This window comes from Porites lutea, chromosome 1 (assembly GCF_958299795.1).
Source record: "Porites lutea chromosome 1, jaPorLute2.1, whole genome shotgun sequence".
Classification (NCBI taxonomy): domain Eukaryota; kingdom Metazoa; phylum Cnidaria; class Anthozoa; order Scleractinia; family Poritidae; genus Porites; species Porites lutea.
In genome coordinates this window covers 57,088,586-57,104,663 of record NC_133201.1, presented here as the reverse complement: position 1 = coordinate 57,104,663, position 16,078 = coordinate 57,088,586, and the positions used below count along the sequence as shown (strand labels likewise).

At 38.1% G+C, this 16,078-nt stretch overlaps 2 protein-coding genes across 2 annotated transcripts; one reads left to right on the top strand and one right to left on the bottom strand.

The window, feature by feature from the left end:
• Positions 1-643: 643 nt before the first annotated feature.
• Positions 644-7,851, bottom strand: LOC140940299 (uncharacterized). The gene is made up of 5 exons (XM_073389229.1): positions 7,676-7,851; positions 3,959-4,070; positions 2,529-2,691; positions 1,833-2,059; positions 644-881 (listed from the first exon to the last, which is right to left on the bottom strand). The coding sequence occupies exons 2-5, from the start codon at positions 4,056-4,058 to the stop codon at positions 829-831; spliced, it is 543 nt and encodes a 180-aa protein (XP_073245330.1). The 5' UTR covers positions 4,059-4,070; positions 7,676-7,851; the 3' UTR covers positions 644-828.
• A 254-nt stretch (positions 7,852-8,105) lies between these two features.
• On the top strand, positions 8,106-14,561 carry LOC140923008 (guided entry of tail-anchored proteins factor 1-like). Its single transcript, XM_073373066.1, has 6 exons — positions 8,106-8,201; positions 8,907-9,002; positions 10,665-10,734; positions 12,794-12,861; positions 12,991-13,105; positions 14,238-14,561. Exons 1-6 carry the CDS (start codon positions 8,115-8,117, stop codon positions 14,300-14,302), a joined length of 501 nt encoding a protein of 166 aa, XP_073229167.1. The 5' UTR covers positions 8,106-8,114; the 3' UTR covers positions 14,303-14,561.
• The last annotated feature ends 1,517 nt before the right edge of the window (positions 14,562-16,078 follow it).

The window sequence follows — 16,078 nt, the reverse complement described above, 5'->3', positions numbered from 1 at the left end:
TGGTTAGGGTGAGGGTTAGGGTTAGGGTAAGAAATACTCTAAAAACCTTCATAGAGGTATATTTGATTTGAAATTTATTCTCGTTAGGGTTATTTATTGACATTTTTCACACTTTAAGGGTGACTCGGTTAAAATTTTTACCTTCTTGAGAATTTTTTTGGGTAAAAATGGCCAAAAAATCACTCTTGTTTGGTTGAATCCGTTCAAATTTTTATCTTCTTTTTAGTGGTTAGGGATATTTTATATGGAACCGTTTTAGGTGTTTTTTCGTCTCATCCAACAATGATCTTTGAGATACCTTGATGGGTCCAGTCGAAAGTTTGAGAAAATGGAGTTGCCGTAAGTTTTATCTTTATACCCGAATTTTTCAGGAGAGCTTTTTTAAACAATAATCGCAAGATCCTGGAAATAACATAAGAAAAAATACAGCCTCCGAAAACCGTAATTAAGTAAGTTTATTAGAAGATAAGCTACGAATTTCTCCGGCAGACAAATGAAACGGTTATCCAGAAATCTTTAGCCTTCTCGGGCTTTAGAAAATCCAAGGCAATAGCTCATTTTACAGAAAAAGGTCGCTTGGTGCCCCTGACCTTTACAAGATATCAAAACAAAACAACAACAACAACAATTTAAGCGACTTGCAGGTTTTCCCGAAATCTCGGGAATTTAATGAATATGTAGTTTAAAAACGGTCCAACAGCTGTAAATTTAATACAATGATTTCAGTCCGTCGCTACAGAATCTAATGCGTTGTTGATTAATTTTATTAAAAACCCCGATCGATGAATGGTAACGATGATTGCTCTTGAAGTTCTCATTTAAACTCCATTAGTACTCCTGCGGTTCTATAGGCGGTCCCGTAGCGCTTCCATCTGGAAAATCTTCAAATTAAAAGCAAACGAAACCAATTAATATCTAGTCAATTTTTGAAAACCAGTCTAGTGAAATTTTTAGCCATTTGAGTGAAAATTGGGCATAAGGCAGGTTTTTTTGCACTCAAAAACCTCTTTAAAGGGAAAGGAAAGGAGAAAAAAAAAAAAGAACGAGAAAGAATGGTTGCACTCATAGTTTCTATATTGGCTATTTTGGCCGAAAATAACTGCTTGACGGAAGAGGTCTATTTGGCGGTAACGTTTTCAAAAATCTGGATAGATATATATAATAACATTAATATCGTTTAGATATCAAATAAGCCATACAGAAATGGCAATAGCCTGAACTTTAAACATTTTAGCATAGTTCTACTCCTAATTAAGCACAACTCCCTCACGAAATAACTGTCGCATACTTAACGTGGCTCCACCCAGTAATTTTGTAAGCATACCTTCCATCTTTGAATACCCTGGGTACCAGCGGTTTTTTTCTCGCATGCGACGAGGAGCTTCGTCGGCCGTAGGCCGACACGTCTCGACACGTCTCACACTTCACCGAAACCGGAAACCGCGCATGAAAAGCCTCTGGCACCCAGGGTAATCTTTGGATCTCTTATGCGTAAAATTCGCAAAAAGAGCTCAGTACTGTGTTTTACCCTGATGCATATACTTTCATGTTTTTTGAAATCGCCCAAAACCACCTACCTTCCAGTCATACGAATGAATTTTCGGCAACATCCAAGAAGTAGCAAATTTGACTAGCGTAATGTCAAGACTTCAGTCAAAGGATAAATCACAGCCTACAGGTTGAAATTACGAGCTATCTCGAAATTCCTCCAGAAGATTTTTTGCGAAACTTTGCACAACACTCTAAGGCATGAACCTAAAGTATACGAAGCGTGGAGATAAAGGAGGGTGTGCCTGCAGAAATACTGGCTTGAGCCACTATAAGGAACATACCCTTTACAATCTCATATACATAGTTGGAATGGTTGGCCCCTGCACACGCCTCGTTGCTTGCCTGATCATCACAGGGATTATAGTCTGTGTTGACGCAGTTATTGGTAGCTCCGTACATATGAAAGCGAGACTCAGCATCTGCACTACTCCAACATTCACCATAGAACTGAATTCCAAAGTAAACATAACCTTTTTTGGATGCGGCCATTGCACACCGACAAACAAGCCTGGAGGAATATATAATAAAGGATATAAAAAATAAGAATGGGAGTAACAATCGAGAATTAAACGAAGGCATTCATACTTCATACTTGAGCTGACGGCGAAAAATGATCCATCGCTGCTCTTCATTAAAAATTGTTACTGGATTATGTCATTTTAAGAGAAAGATGGGGTCAAAGTAAAAGTAAACGTGTTTAAAAAAAACAAACAAACAAACAAACAAACAAACTTTTAGTTTTTAACCCAAAACAATGAAGAATTAACACCAACTAGTTTTTTGTTTTCAATTTATGCGCGTTTGAGCGAAATGCGATCGCTAAGGAGCGTGCACAAAAAGTTAATACTAAAATCTCTCTCATCTCACAGAGTATTAGTAACTCGTCATCACGGGAAGATATCAGGCGGCAGGACGTACACTCCCCTACTTCTTATCATATCAGGAAGCCTCTGATCACGCAGAGTGTGTTAACTTACTCCGGGAGATATGTAGCCCAGTTTTTCCAGGATATCTTTTGTCCACTGAATGTTTTTCCTTTGTATCGATCTTGAAATATCAATTCTTTCAAAGTCCTCAGTGAAGGTTTACTTTTATCCTTATAGCAACCATGCTTGATGTATTTCAGGGAGCAAGAACTATCTGTAAAATAATCGAATGTTCATTGAAATCGTTATAGCCTGCGAGCAAAAAAAGGAAAAGTGACAATTACCTATCAAGTTTAGACAGCCAATGGCGCGTAGAATTAATTTTATTATTTATTAATTAAAATCGCTTTCTCAATAGCTTTCCACTGCATCAAAGCAATGTTTTTGACCACTGATATGTTTTTTATCCACTGGACATCGAGCTTCAAAGTGTCCGCTCGGATAAAAACTCAATACTTTGATTCTCGTTTAGTTTACATTTGAAAAGTCATCCACATTCAGAATTAAAAAGACATTTGCCTTTTTTAAGGAAAAGTGTTAGGTGTACAGTTTGCTCGTCTCCAAATGTAACATATCGGAAAGATTGTCGGGATATCTTTGGGATATGAATTGATATTACGAACAATATCATAGCAATAAAAGGGGGTGGTAGGTCTACACGACTTTTACCTCATGCCAAAATGCTGCTTATTCCAATAAAGTTGTTTTTATCTGCCGGGTAGATTATACTCTGGAAGGTTCTACATTTACACTGAGCAAATGTGATTTTAGCCGCATGTTTCACACTGAGAGGTCATGACATGACATGACATGTTTCCATACCGCTTTCACCCTGTCCTTAAACTCACCCCCACCCTTACCCTTACTTACCCTCACCCCCACCCTTACCCTCACCCTCGTTTTAGCAACGCCGATGTCTATTTTTAACCGTAATGGCCGAAGCGCATCAAGTGGTGTCCGAGATCGCCAAGAAGGAAAACAAACTTGCGTGGTCTTGCCAAATGAGACTGATGCTTATTTCATTTTTCGTGAATAGTGAAAGGACCGATTTACTTTCCGTGAAATGTGATCTAGACCCCACTTTACCACCTTATTTATGAAAAGCACGATCACTATGTTACCAATGAATCTTTGGGAAACGGAATACACGACGTCTTTATCGTCCAATCGTTCAGAATTGTTCTGTATTATTGGGTCTGTCATTTTAATGAACAATTTCAATGAATAATTTTAATAGTGAACATTATTGAAGGAATGTGTTGTCTTAATACATGTCGCTTGTGATCGAGGATTCGAGAGGATGCATCATGTGATAGGTGGGGTGAAAATACCCGAGATGAATTAACTAAGTTGACTGACGATTGTTTCTTCTTCTTGCCGCCAAAGTGGCCACCATTGCAGTAAGTGTCGTTTTAGAACGTTCTCAAACTTCTCTTACTAAATTGAACTTAGCATTAATAAAATAATTAGAGATGACTTACCGAATTGTCTTTGACTCCTGATTGCTTTGATGTGTTCACCATTTGTGATGGAGACAGAGGCGAAGAGAACTGCTACAACGAGAAGTACTTGACTATTCATTACCGTCTAGGCCTGTAAAATAAGAACTGTGTCAGTGCTGAAAGGCAATTTCTGAAAATTTACCTCTCTGCATACAGAACTCGTGTCAAATAATGAAACAACTACCACATGCACAGTCATTTAAAATGTTTAGCCTGACTCACGCAGAGATGCTTGTTGCGCAATTCTCCCCATGAACGTACCTTCCTGGGGCTGTTTCTCCAAAGTTCCAGTAACTTTCGTCCCGGAAAGCTGTTTTATGTTTGTTGTGTTTGAATTCAAGATCAACGTTTCAATAATTTCAAAATAATACAATGAAACTATCAGTCAACGAAACAAAATTGACGGGTTTGTGGGCTAGGAACTGTGCTACTATTCAACTGGTTTGGATTTTAAAATTTGTCTTTTGGCCTGAAAATTAAAGTTCGGACCTTTCGAGAAACCGGATGCGCCTGGGGAGAAACGCGTGACCAAATCCTAAGAACGTGAACGTCTGTGATAGATCTGTTTGTGAGAATGGGCATTAGACAGCGAAGAAATATAGTCAACACGACTTTAACCAGTCACTGGTCGTATAAATTAAAAGCTGGAAAGTTAGTTCAGATAGAGACTGTGTTACCGATTATTTGCATAATTAATGCATCGGTTTTAGCAACCTTGGTGTAAAATACTAACAGATTGTAATTGATAAGGAATTTGAGGAAGAAATTCTCACGCGGTCCCAGTCGTCTTTCTTGTGACCGGAGATTTTCATCTGTCTTGTGTCTGGACAGAAGTCGAGTATGTGACATATCAAGTTCTGGTTATTTTCACCATGACCCTGACAAGAGATATGAGCTTGCGTGTGAAAAATGAAAAGATTGGGCTCAAAACGTCAGCTTTGAATTTATTGGAGGCCAATAAACCATTGTTTTGCAACCATTGAACAGAAGATCATTTTCGGGAGGCCCCCCTTAGGGAAAAGACTTAGCGCATCCTATTAGCCAAGAGCGGTAAATAACTTCAGTCAGTTCTGGAATTTGTTAGCCTGCGAAACCAGGCGTTTCTTATCGCTCATCGTCGCTGGGGGACGTTTCGCGAAACGTTGATCCCCAGCGGCGTTGAGCGAGGCGAAACGTCTGTCCTACAATAGGGCTTGGAAATCAGAGACGTTTGGTGTAGAATAGCCTGGCACACTTACTTATAGTGTTCCCTTGATATATTCTGGCGAATGTTATCTTGTGCATCAATCACCGGATAAATTCTTGTGATTCGCAGAAAAACAGACGTGATTGACATGCTTGCTACAAGGGGAATTCGTCATCGAAATCATCGCAGATTTATTTTTGCTTGAGCATACGAGTCACGTATGCTCAATAGCTGTTCAATAGCTAGTCAGTAGGCGAAAACTGGCACGTATGCCCAATGCTCTGAGTCACGTGGGGGTAATTTATTTATTTCCCTGCGTCCCTGATCCTTGATGCGGCTTTTCCAGGAAACCATTATCAGTTACCAGAAGCTGATCGGTGATTTCAAGATAAAGAATTGGAGCATTTGTTCATAGCTAGTCTGGAACGGAGTGGGACATTTTTGGTTATGATACTCCCACACCTTTACCCCTGAATTCTCATTCACACATTATTACCGATCATCGATGGTAAGATGTTTCCAGAGTGGATAAGCTTCGTAAACAGACGGAACAACATTCTCGTGTGAATGCGCCCCGGGGCAGAGGGGGGACTCCGCATAATTGCCTATACGAGCGGGCTCGAAAGGGGCACCTTTTTCAGGATTCAAGTATGAGAAAGGTGATTAAAAAGGTAGGGAAATCTGTCCTTTCGGTATCTAAAAAGGGCTTTCAATTTTCTTTTAAGTACAGTTGAATCCGGCTTTACGGCCTCCCGCTTAATACGGTCACCTTGTTATTAGAATACGGACAGTTTTATTTGTCCCGGGAGAAAGCCCGTACACTTTCTTTAAATTCAACCCGCTTAATACGGGCACCGGTTAATGCGGACAACGGACACTTTTTTTTTGCCCTACCAACACTTCATTGTCAACTGTGTTCTGTAATGCCTTTCCTTTCTGAAGGTAAAAAAAGCCTTTAGGTGACATCGTGACGATGTTCCAGTGCTACATAGCACCGGAGAGGATCATTTGTAGACGTCAATTTCAGACTATTTTGGCATCAAACGAGTTATGCAGAGAAGGGTTTAACTTTTGTTTTCATGGTAGTATAGTGAGTGAATTTAGAGTGTTTCCGTAGATTTTTCCTCGGAATGACAGCTTTGAGAAGATTAGAGATGTCAGGCTGTTTGACGATGCTAATGTCGTCTTTTATTGTTTCGTTATTTTGTTCTAATAAAAGGTGTTTTTTGACTTTGATTAAATGACCCACTTAGTACGGACACTTTCTATGGTCCTTTCAGTGTCCGTATTAACACGGTTTGACTGTACTTAACAGACTCGTATCTTATGCATGGCTGTAGAAATGACTGCAAGGCTCTCTGATCTAGCGTTCTTTGCTATATAAAAAGAAAGGCCAATTACGCAACAAGAGATGTAGTGTTTCTCGGGTATATGTCGCCGTGATATTTTATTCCATTTTGCATTGTCAATGGAGGATATAAGAAAGGGGTTCCTTTTGTTTCGAAAATGGTATATACAAGGGTGAGGAGTTGGATTTCGGGTGGGGAGCCCATCCATATAAGACTTTGTTGAGAGCCTCCCCCGGGTCCCATAACGGGCAGGGTTACAAAATCAAGTGGGTTTGCCTGCCCGTGTACTCAGACATGCCGTGTACACGTGACCAATAGGCCATTTTACAGTTGTGTATGGAAGCGAGGCCGACGGTGACCTTGTTTTGATACAAACCTTCCTGCTTTATTATGTAAATCAAGTTATTCTTATGCTAACTAGTATTTTTCAAGAACAATTTCCATAACAAAGCAAAGAAGGTTTGTATCAAAACAAGGTCACCCTCAGCCTCGCTTCCATCCATAACTGTAAAATGGCCTATTGAATTTATAGCAACTTCAAAGCGTCAAATTTTAAAAGTGAATAAATCATGAACAAAAATGACATCGCAAATTTGCAAGTAAAAAACCTGTGTGTCTGAAGCCTAGGGTAATAGCCTCCTGTAAGTGTTTAAAACTTTTTGCTTTCAGGAGCGTTTGATGCGGAGTTACAAAAGAATGTAAACTATAAAAAGGATCATTTCAATTGCTTTTTAAAACAAACAGAATGCACAATTTTTTAAATAACTTTTAAAATTACTGTCTGAATCAATTTATCATAAATTCTCACTCGCGACTGATTTTTTCATCCTTCCATCCAATTGTGAGAACTCAGTGATGATGATAACTTTTCTAAGAATTGCTTAAACAGTACAGTGTCGAAAATAAATAAGTTCTGTCATTCCTTGACGCAAATACACACCATAGCACCAAGAAACTTTCTTCCGAGATGGTTGTATTAAAGTAAAAGTGGAGACTGTCATTCACAATAAAATGCCACCAATGCCTTCACGAAAGTAATCCCCGTGCATAAAAGCATTCACATTCTTTTTGGACGCTTACTTGATCTAGAAAAGTTTAGTATTTCTGTCCAGTTCCAATCGTCAACATATTGCTGAATAAACAATTAGGTAAAATACCGACCTTTTTTCCAATGCCAGCCTTCCGCTTGCTGTCCAAAAAAGCTGAAGTTTGACTACTTTCGCCTCATAGATAAGCAAAATACAGTAAAAGTAACCTGGGAAAGTTTAAAGGGGCTATTCTGCATGAAATTAATTTCAGGTAATCTTTTAAGCTTGTTCCATGGTGATACAAATATTCCGTCGATGCGTCAAAATAATCTAGCAACTTATTGACGTAAATGGCATATCCATTTTATTATAGTGAATTAATGCATGATTTGTTTAAGCAATTCCTTTATTCTTCTCCAAAAGCTTTTCAAAAAGGTCAACCTCTGTCTTAAAAAAGAGAGAAAGAAAGAAAAAAAAAACTTCTTTGCTTTCACTACCATCACCGGGCAATTGATCAAGAACCTGGGACCTATAGAGAGCGCGGGGAAACTTGGACTCGAACTAAAAACAAAATGGCGGCCTCGATGGTGGTTTTTGTGTTTGCGTATTTTTTGGTGATGAAGATTCTGTACAAGTTATCCAGATTAGTAGCTGATTGGGTAAGATCTTTGCTCTTATGCTTAGGTTTTGTACGGAGAAGCTTTTACTTTGAAGTTTTCGTTCATTTTCTGTCAAACTTAAAGGAAGATTGCGAGTTCTTCTATCAGCTGGTCTTCAAGCCTGATAGGCCTTTAAAAAATTGAATCACTGTAGTTGGTCATGTGGGTTTAAATCTTGGCGTCGACGTCATAAATTATTTTTTACCCCGATACGTTTTTCTCCGGGTACTCTGATTTTTTCCTCTCCCTTACAACCAACATTTCCAAATTCCTATTCCGTTCGAAATCAGGTAAGAATCAGGTAGACGAAGAACCACTAAGTAGATGTGCTACCTTTGTATTTAATATTTATTTTTCTATTTATTGAAATTTATTTGTTTGTTTATTAATTTATTTGGCAGCAACGCCAATTTTCAGGTGAGTGGTGCAGGATCTACAGAGCTAGATCTACACTTTCCACATTAATTTGTTGTTTAAAACAATGTCATTTTGTCTTTTAAACTAAATTGGTTATGCCATTTTAACCCTACGAATTCCTCGAACCAACTAATACGCTAAGTTTATAGTCACCCATTCTTATGAATTGAGTTTGAGTTTGTTTTTGTAAATTTTCACTTGAGTCAAGAATCATCCTCATGGTTTTCTTTTTCTTTTCTTTTGTTTCTTTTGTTTTTTTTTTGTTGTTTTTTTTTTTTTCGTGCAAAGCTGGCAGCCATTTCTACAGGTGTAGCCAAGAGAGAAAATGAACTGAAAGAAACAATCATTCAACTGAAAAGTGATCAGCTTAAAATCAGTGTTCAGGTAACTAAAATATTGACTATGATGTTAACCTATTAATTTTCCCTCTACAGTAAATAGAGTAATAATATTGCTTGTCCAAAAATTAACACAACTTGATGCTACATAGGTAATGGTTGAACCATCTAGGCAAAAAGTGGCAAAACCTAAATGTTTACAACATTTTATTAATTTAAAAACTGTGTGCTTTCATTTTAGGAAAAAATTGTATTATGTAAGGGATTTACACAAAACACGTAGCTTTGGGACTTCAATTTCACTTTTGTTTTTTCTCTTTCCTTTCCCTTCCTTTACCCTCACTCTTCTCTTCCACATTTTTTCTACTTTTGCTGGACTTTTATTGGAAAAATGCTGCACTTTAGGAATTTTTTCTTTTTTGGTACCGGTACCAACAGATTTAAAAGTTGTAAGTTCCGAACACAAAATTTGTTCTAATTTATAACTGCAGTGAAATTTACCTGTGTTTATTTCTTTATTTCTTTTTGTCTTTTTTTGCTTGTTTGTTTGTTTTGTAAGGTTGTTGAAAATTTCTTTCTTTCTAAACATACCAGCTGATTTGTCTAATTTCAAGACAATGCTTTGATCAGGCCAGTGATTAATTATGCAAGTGTCCTCTGGACTAATTGTGATAAGGAAAGCCTTGGGCGGGTCCTAAAGCTCCAAAAACGAGCAGCTAGAGTAATCCTGAATGCCCCCCCTCAAGCACCATCAGTTCCCTTGTTTAATCGGCTGAAATGGTTGCCTTTTTATAAAGACGCTTTGATATCTAAATGTATCATTGCTTACAAGCGATTACAAGGTGACGTCCCTGTTTATCTCAACGATCTACTTACATTAAACAGTAACATCCATAGTAGACAAACCAGGTACTGTAATTTTAACCTAACCTCCCCGAGGTATAATCGCAAAACAGAAGGAGGCAGAACTTTTACCGTAACAACTTGCAAAGCATGGAACAGCTTATCTTTGCCTGTAAGGCAAAGGGACTCAGTTGACTCTTTAAAAAAAAGCATTGTGGAATGAATTTTTTAAACAACAGCAGAATCTTGATCATTTTTCTATTTAAGTTACTTGATGAATTGTGAGATGATTATAATGCTATATTTTATCTTTTAAATAATTTAGTAGATTCTATGGCATCTGTATTCTTTGGTTTTTACCTTGTATTTTTTATAGCTTAGTATACTCATTTGTTATTTTTATTATTTATTTATTTATTATTTAGAGGGCCACAAGTTTATTAGCCCCAGCTATTTCATGCTAACCCTCATAAAATAAAGTCTTTACTTACTTACTTACTTACTTACTTACAGGAATTTGGAGCCATATAATTCCGGGAGCCTTCCTGAGTTATGTTTATGTATTGCCTACAACAATGCTACAATAGTTACAAATATATTGTTCAGAAGGTTCTTTTTGTTACCTCTTTTAAGAGCATTTAAAAAGCATTTATATAGTTGGAGCCTAATTGGCCTATGTACTAGTGAGATCAGCACTGCTTTAATTAAGAAGCTGCATGATCTTGGTGAAAAGTGTGTAATATGTAGAGGATGTGGATGATGATGATGATGATGACAATGATGAGTCATGACTATTTTTATTATTATTATTATTATTATTTATGGTTATTATTGTTGTTTTTTCCTTTATCCCCTTTATTTTTAGGATGAGTTTGCAAAGTATATGCGAATAGACAGAAAAGTAAACCAGTTAAACAGAGAACATTCACAATTAGGTACAGTGATATCTTAAAGTTCAAACATTCATGGAGCTTGAGCAACCACAAAAACAGCAAAATAATGAATGTTTCATATGCTCTGCAGTATGTTTCCAATATTTTGATTGTGAGATTTCTTATGGATTGTGCCACTGGATGTGAATTGGATAGTATCAGAAGAAGCCCTGATTGTAGACTGGCCAGCTGTGGGCTGACTGGTGGACTGTTGTCTAAAACTGGTGAACATGGCACATTAATAGGTCATTTCCAAGTTCCGAACACTATCACTTTCAAAATGAGGCTTAGAGCAAAACAGTGTTCCAGATTAGAGACGGGTCTCGCATCAATGACCCAACAAAGATGGCTTCCTGACCCAACGAAAGACATATACAAGTGTTATTAAAGTTAAATATGACGAAAAAAAATTAGCACATGGTCTTGGTGACCCCTCAGATGGTCTACATGACCTCCACTTGAAACAATTAACTGGAACATTGCAAAACCTTTCTTGTGAAAATAAGTTTTATTTACATGTGAGAATCAAAAATCATTTTCCAATCAACAGCTTCGCACCTCGCCTCATTTTAAAATAGGAGCTTGGGGCAACTGAAAAATGGACTATTAAACCTTTACTAGTAGCCTGTGCCAAGCTCTCAGATAGTGGGGACATTGTCAAAACAAGGTCAAGGGAAAATACTGTTGGCTGGATATAAGTGGTACACCTGATGAAAAAACATGTTCTATTATTGAGTGAAAACTTTGCCGCCAAACTGTTGAAGTTTGGGGTGGTGTTAGACTAGTGTTCATGTGCAAAGAAGGCAGCTCTTTGCAGCTTGCAAAGAAAGGTGTGTCCGATAGCCTGGGGCTAGTGGATTTTGCTATCAGGCTAGTCATCTTTGTTGTTAACTTGCCTGACGGGCAGGTGCCATTTTTGGGGGAAATTCAATTTCATAAGGATTATAATCAATCCTGTTAATCAAAAAGGGTTTTGGGGCTAGTGGGCTAGTACATGCTAGCTACAGCTTGCCTGAATGGCAGACTGTAAAGGTCGCTTTGTTTGTACCCTGTGTTTGTTGTCTTCAATCAACGCAAGATGTTTGAAGAAGAATTTCTGGAGTTGGAAAACTCCAAAGAATAATTCTTAAAAGCAAGTCTGCTGTTTCTGAGCAAGAAATAATTATTAGTGAAAATTAAGAAAAATAAAAGATGAGCAGAATGCGCTGATGAAAAAGATGTAAACAATGTAACCTTTGGAGCGACAGTTTGCTTTAACGGCTGTCAAACTTCAAATGTTTGGCCAGCAAAACAGGTCTTGTCTGGCACCCTATCAGTGGCGGATCCAGGGGAAGGGCCCTGGCCCCCTCCCCCCACCTTATTTTCAGACCAAACTGAGGACTGAAAGGCCGAAAAAAACATTTTTGGAGACTGCCCTCTTATCTGAGGGTCTGGATAACTGGCTCCCGCCCCCCATCTCAAAGTCTGGATTCGCCGCAACCAACAGTAGCATGCATGTGATCTGAACCGGTGCATTTTTTGTACGATCTCTGCACGTTAATATCATGGAACCTGGTGTGATAGGCTTCTCTACTGCTTGGCATGTCTTTTTGTACAATGGCTAATTCTTTTTGTTCCTGTGGATACATTCCCTTCAATAGTCACCTCTCTATGGTGGTATTGTATCTTTGTGCCCTTTAGCTAGGTCGCCATTATCAGGGAGAGGTTAAAATGTTTGAGAAATGACAGTTTCAGTCTTGTTCCTAGACCTATGGACAGTAGGAGCTATGGTAATGTTTGAAAGTTACCACTGGATTCTCAATTCTCGTGAGAATTGATTGAATTGAGTCAAAAATTCAGACTCAATTCTCAGTTGTTGCATCTCAATTCTCGATACTCGATTCCTGCAAGACTCATCAATAATGAACTAGAACAGCAATCCATGACTTTTTATCTGATTTAAAATCCGAAATAAAAGGAAGCTTTGTGTAAACAAACATCTTTGTGTAAAGTGCAACTGTTTGTTCAAAATGCACTGGCTGACAGACATCCACTTAATTTTAATTTTATTTTACATTCATAGCAAAAGAAAGAACTGTAAAGTTATCCTGGAGACAGAGAATATTAAAAGCAATTTGCATTGGACTTCTGGTAAATAATTATTATTAAATAACTTTTCTGAAGAAAAAAAATCTGTGAAATACTTAAATCAGAACACGTAATTATATTTTTCTTGCCAATTTTGTAAAATTATCTATCTTTTCCATCTGATATTTTTAGGGTATGTGTCATCTAGCATTTCTGTTTATGTACAGAAAGGATCCAGTCACTGTCTTACCTGTTGAGTGGTTCTATCCACTGAATTCCATTTTAGCATTTCCTACAGGAGTGTCTGGTAATAATTTAATTATAATGTTTAATAATTAATCCTAGACAAATTAAAATTAAAGAAAAAATTTCCTTTTGGAGAACACAGGATCAAGATAATCAAAAGTTTTAAAGTTGTTTTTGTGGCTTGTGGTTGCAGTGATTGAAAAAAATAAAATGCACTTTGTCAGAGTCTCTATGTATTTGGCACAACATTACTAATTGAAGTCACTTTTTCACGTCTCATGATGGAAACAGAAGTGCCACTTGATGTAGCCATCTGAGCCCCACAAAGGTCTAGCCAGTAGCAGTACCTATAATAATCAAGTATTTTGAGAGCCTAAGTATTTGTGCGGCCCCGGTCATCTGGCCCCTGACGTTCCACTCTGCAGTCAAACGCTGTACTGCTGACTGATTGTAGTGCCGTCCCCCCCCCCCCCCACCCCCCACTCCTTCACAGAATGCAGTTTAACCTTCTGTAAGCTGATACCTATGGGGCCAGAAGTGTGTGCCTGAGGAGGTTAAAATACCTAGCCTGCAAAACAGGCATTGTTTGTTTTTTTTTTTGCGTTTTGAGGCGAGCGAAGGCAAGCGCTAAGCGAGCGAGGAGTGTCGGACTCCCCCTCCCCTGTCACGCTTGTCTGGTGCTCCTTGCTCGCTTTGCACTTATGTCTTTGCTTGACTGAAAGATGTGAAAAAATACCGGTAACACCTGTTATGAAGGCTAAAAATACAGGGTTTGCACGTAAAAAGCCGTGTCTGTATGTGGCTTGGACCATATTAAACTGTCCATGTACATGGGAGATGCCCACTCACTGGAGGAAGACTAATAAATAGTTCCCAGTTATTTTCGTATAGAAGAATAGTCAGAATATCATAGATTCCCTCTAAATCACACTGGGACAACTCTGACAGCAGTCATGTGTAATATTGCTATGCTATCAGCAACCCAAATAGTACTAATAAGGTAGGAAGAGCCTCCCATGCTTTTCATAGGGTATCCCCCATTAGGGTGTGACTGTACATGGTATGGAGAATACCGGGTAATGCTGTGTGGCCTGAGTCGTCGACCGCTTCTATAAAGGTGGTTTGATTGCTGAAACATCCCTTAATTGCAATAGATTCTATATTGCTTACTATTATAATTGTGTAAATTACAGGTGCTATTGGCCTTCCATGTTGGATCATTACATCAAATACCATCATATCCATGACGCTGTTTTGACTCACATGATTAGGTTGACTAACGGTTCCCACTTAAAACTGGCCAGCAGCTATGGAGGACAAACTTCATCCAGTCAAGTACTTGTGGACTTATTTGACTACGACTAAGTGGATGAAAAATTATCATGAGATCATTTCAAACGCAATCGTACTGAACAGAACTCCCAGCCAGGAGTCAATTAGAACTGTGCAGTGATATGGCGTATGTACAAGATTCTTATTACCTTCTTGGACATCTTAAGACTGATCGTCTTAAAAAATCTTTTATTGTTAGCCATAGCCTAAGAATGTAATTAAATTTGTTTAAATATGTATATTTTCCTAACACAAGGTTATCCTAAGTGAAATGTTTTTGTTAGATTTGTACATTCTTATTATTATAGTTTTTAAATCCATTTTAACTATAACTTGTATATTATACACGTAATTCAGTCTTCGGACTGCGAGGTGTTTCTTTTTTAATAAACAATTTATCTATCTATCTATCTATCTATCTATCTATCTATCTATCTATCTATCTATCTTAAAAACCGAGAGTTAAATCTACATGTCAAGGTGTGCAGTGGACGTCAAAGAAATGTACTAAAAAGCGTGATGCACGTGCAGAGCTGTTGTCTTGATCATTAAATCTATTGTTTTTTAAAGATGTCGCCGTCGTCGTAGTTGCTTAAGCTCCCTTTTCTATCAGACGAGATGACGAATTTTAAAATAGTCCGCGCGAAACGTCCCCAGCGGCGAAGAGCGAGGAGAAAGGGCTGTTTTCGCGGGCTAATCTAGGTTCTCTACTGAACCCAAAGAAGTAAATAATGATCACTTCCATTATCGTCTTTATGATAAAAAGGTTTTCCACTTCCTGTTTTCTAGAATAAACAAACTCTACCGCGATTTCTTGCATTGGCAGATTTAGGGCCTGTTTTCATGGAGATGGGGGACCCAAGATAGGCGAGGTAACATGCGGCGGGTCACCACACCTATCATGTAAATATGATCAAATTAATATGAGAGATTATATGAACAGGTAGGTTACCCCGCCTAAGCGGGTTACCTCACCTACCTGGGGTCCCTCACCTCCATGTAAACAGGCCGTTAATCAGTTGTTTGCCCCCTGAGAAACCACGTGATTTTGCTTTTATCCCATCAGTCCTTAAGCCCCCGCAAAGATGGTAGTGGATTAAGAACCTCCTGGCAAAACTTTTCCACTTTAATACCCAAAATACAAGAACCTGTGTAGCCAAGCAAGATCAAGCAGGTTCTTGTTATGTGGGTTGTAGTTAAATTATGATAAACATTTTAATCACGGATTTATGTATAACAAGAACATACTGTTCCCAACTGTATATAAATTCGGTAATCAGTTTTGTTAGGGTTTTTAATAGTTATGCAATTGTGAATGAATACTGTACTTTTAACGACCAAACCCCAGTTACTGTTTACTTGTTTGGTAATCAACAAGCTTCCAACACCTTCATTAAAATTAAAAACCAATTTTGGCTAAAATTACTTGCCAATGAGTGATCACAAGTAACCCAAAATACAAGAACCTATTTTGCCAGACTTCAAAAAAAGTAGTATTTACTCGCGGGTGCTAACTGTATCGTGAATAAGGTTTATTGTAGAAAAAAAAAATGATACTCAGCAACCCGGCCCTGCTGTTTAAAGATGTCTTTGTTGTTATGAATGGGTTGGTTATATATAGTCCTCAAATGAGTTGGAATATTTTATCACTTGGCCTAAAATTTATACGCCAGCTCTCCAGGCTAATCGAGCCCTCATATCG

Excerpts from the sequence above, each read along its gene's own strand:
- LOC140940299 (XM_073389229.1), bottom strand. The coding sequence starts at position 4,058 with ATGAATAGTCAAGTACTTCTCGTTGTAGCAGTTCTCTTCGCCTCTGTC. Across the intron at positions 2,060-2,528 it reads TGGGCTACATATCTCCCGGA|GCTTGTTTGTCGGTGTGCAA; the intron begins GTAAGTTAACAC and ends ATATTCCTCCAG. Across the intron at positions 882-1,832 it reads TGTATATGAGATTGTAAAGG|ATTTTCCAGATGGAAGCGCT; the intron begins GTATGTTCCTTA and ends TTTAATTTGAAG.
- LOC140923008 (XM_073373066.1), top strand. The coding sequence starts at position 8,115 with ATGGCGGCCTCGATGGTGGTTTTTGTGTTTGCGTATTTTTTGGTGATG. Across the intron at positions 12,862-12,990 it reads CAATTTGCATTGGACTTCTG|GGTATGTGTCATCTAGCATT; the intron begins GTAAATAATTAT and ends TGATATTTTTAG. Across the intron at positions 13,106-14,237 it reads ATTTCCTACAGGAGTGTCTG|GTGCTATTGGCCTTCCATGT; the intron begins GTAATAATTTAA and ends TGTAAATTACAG.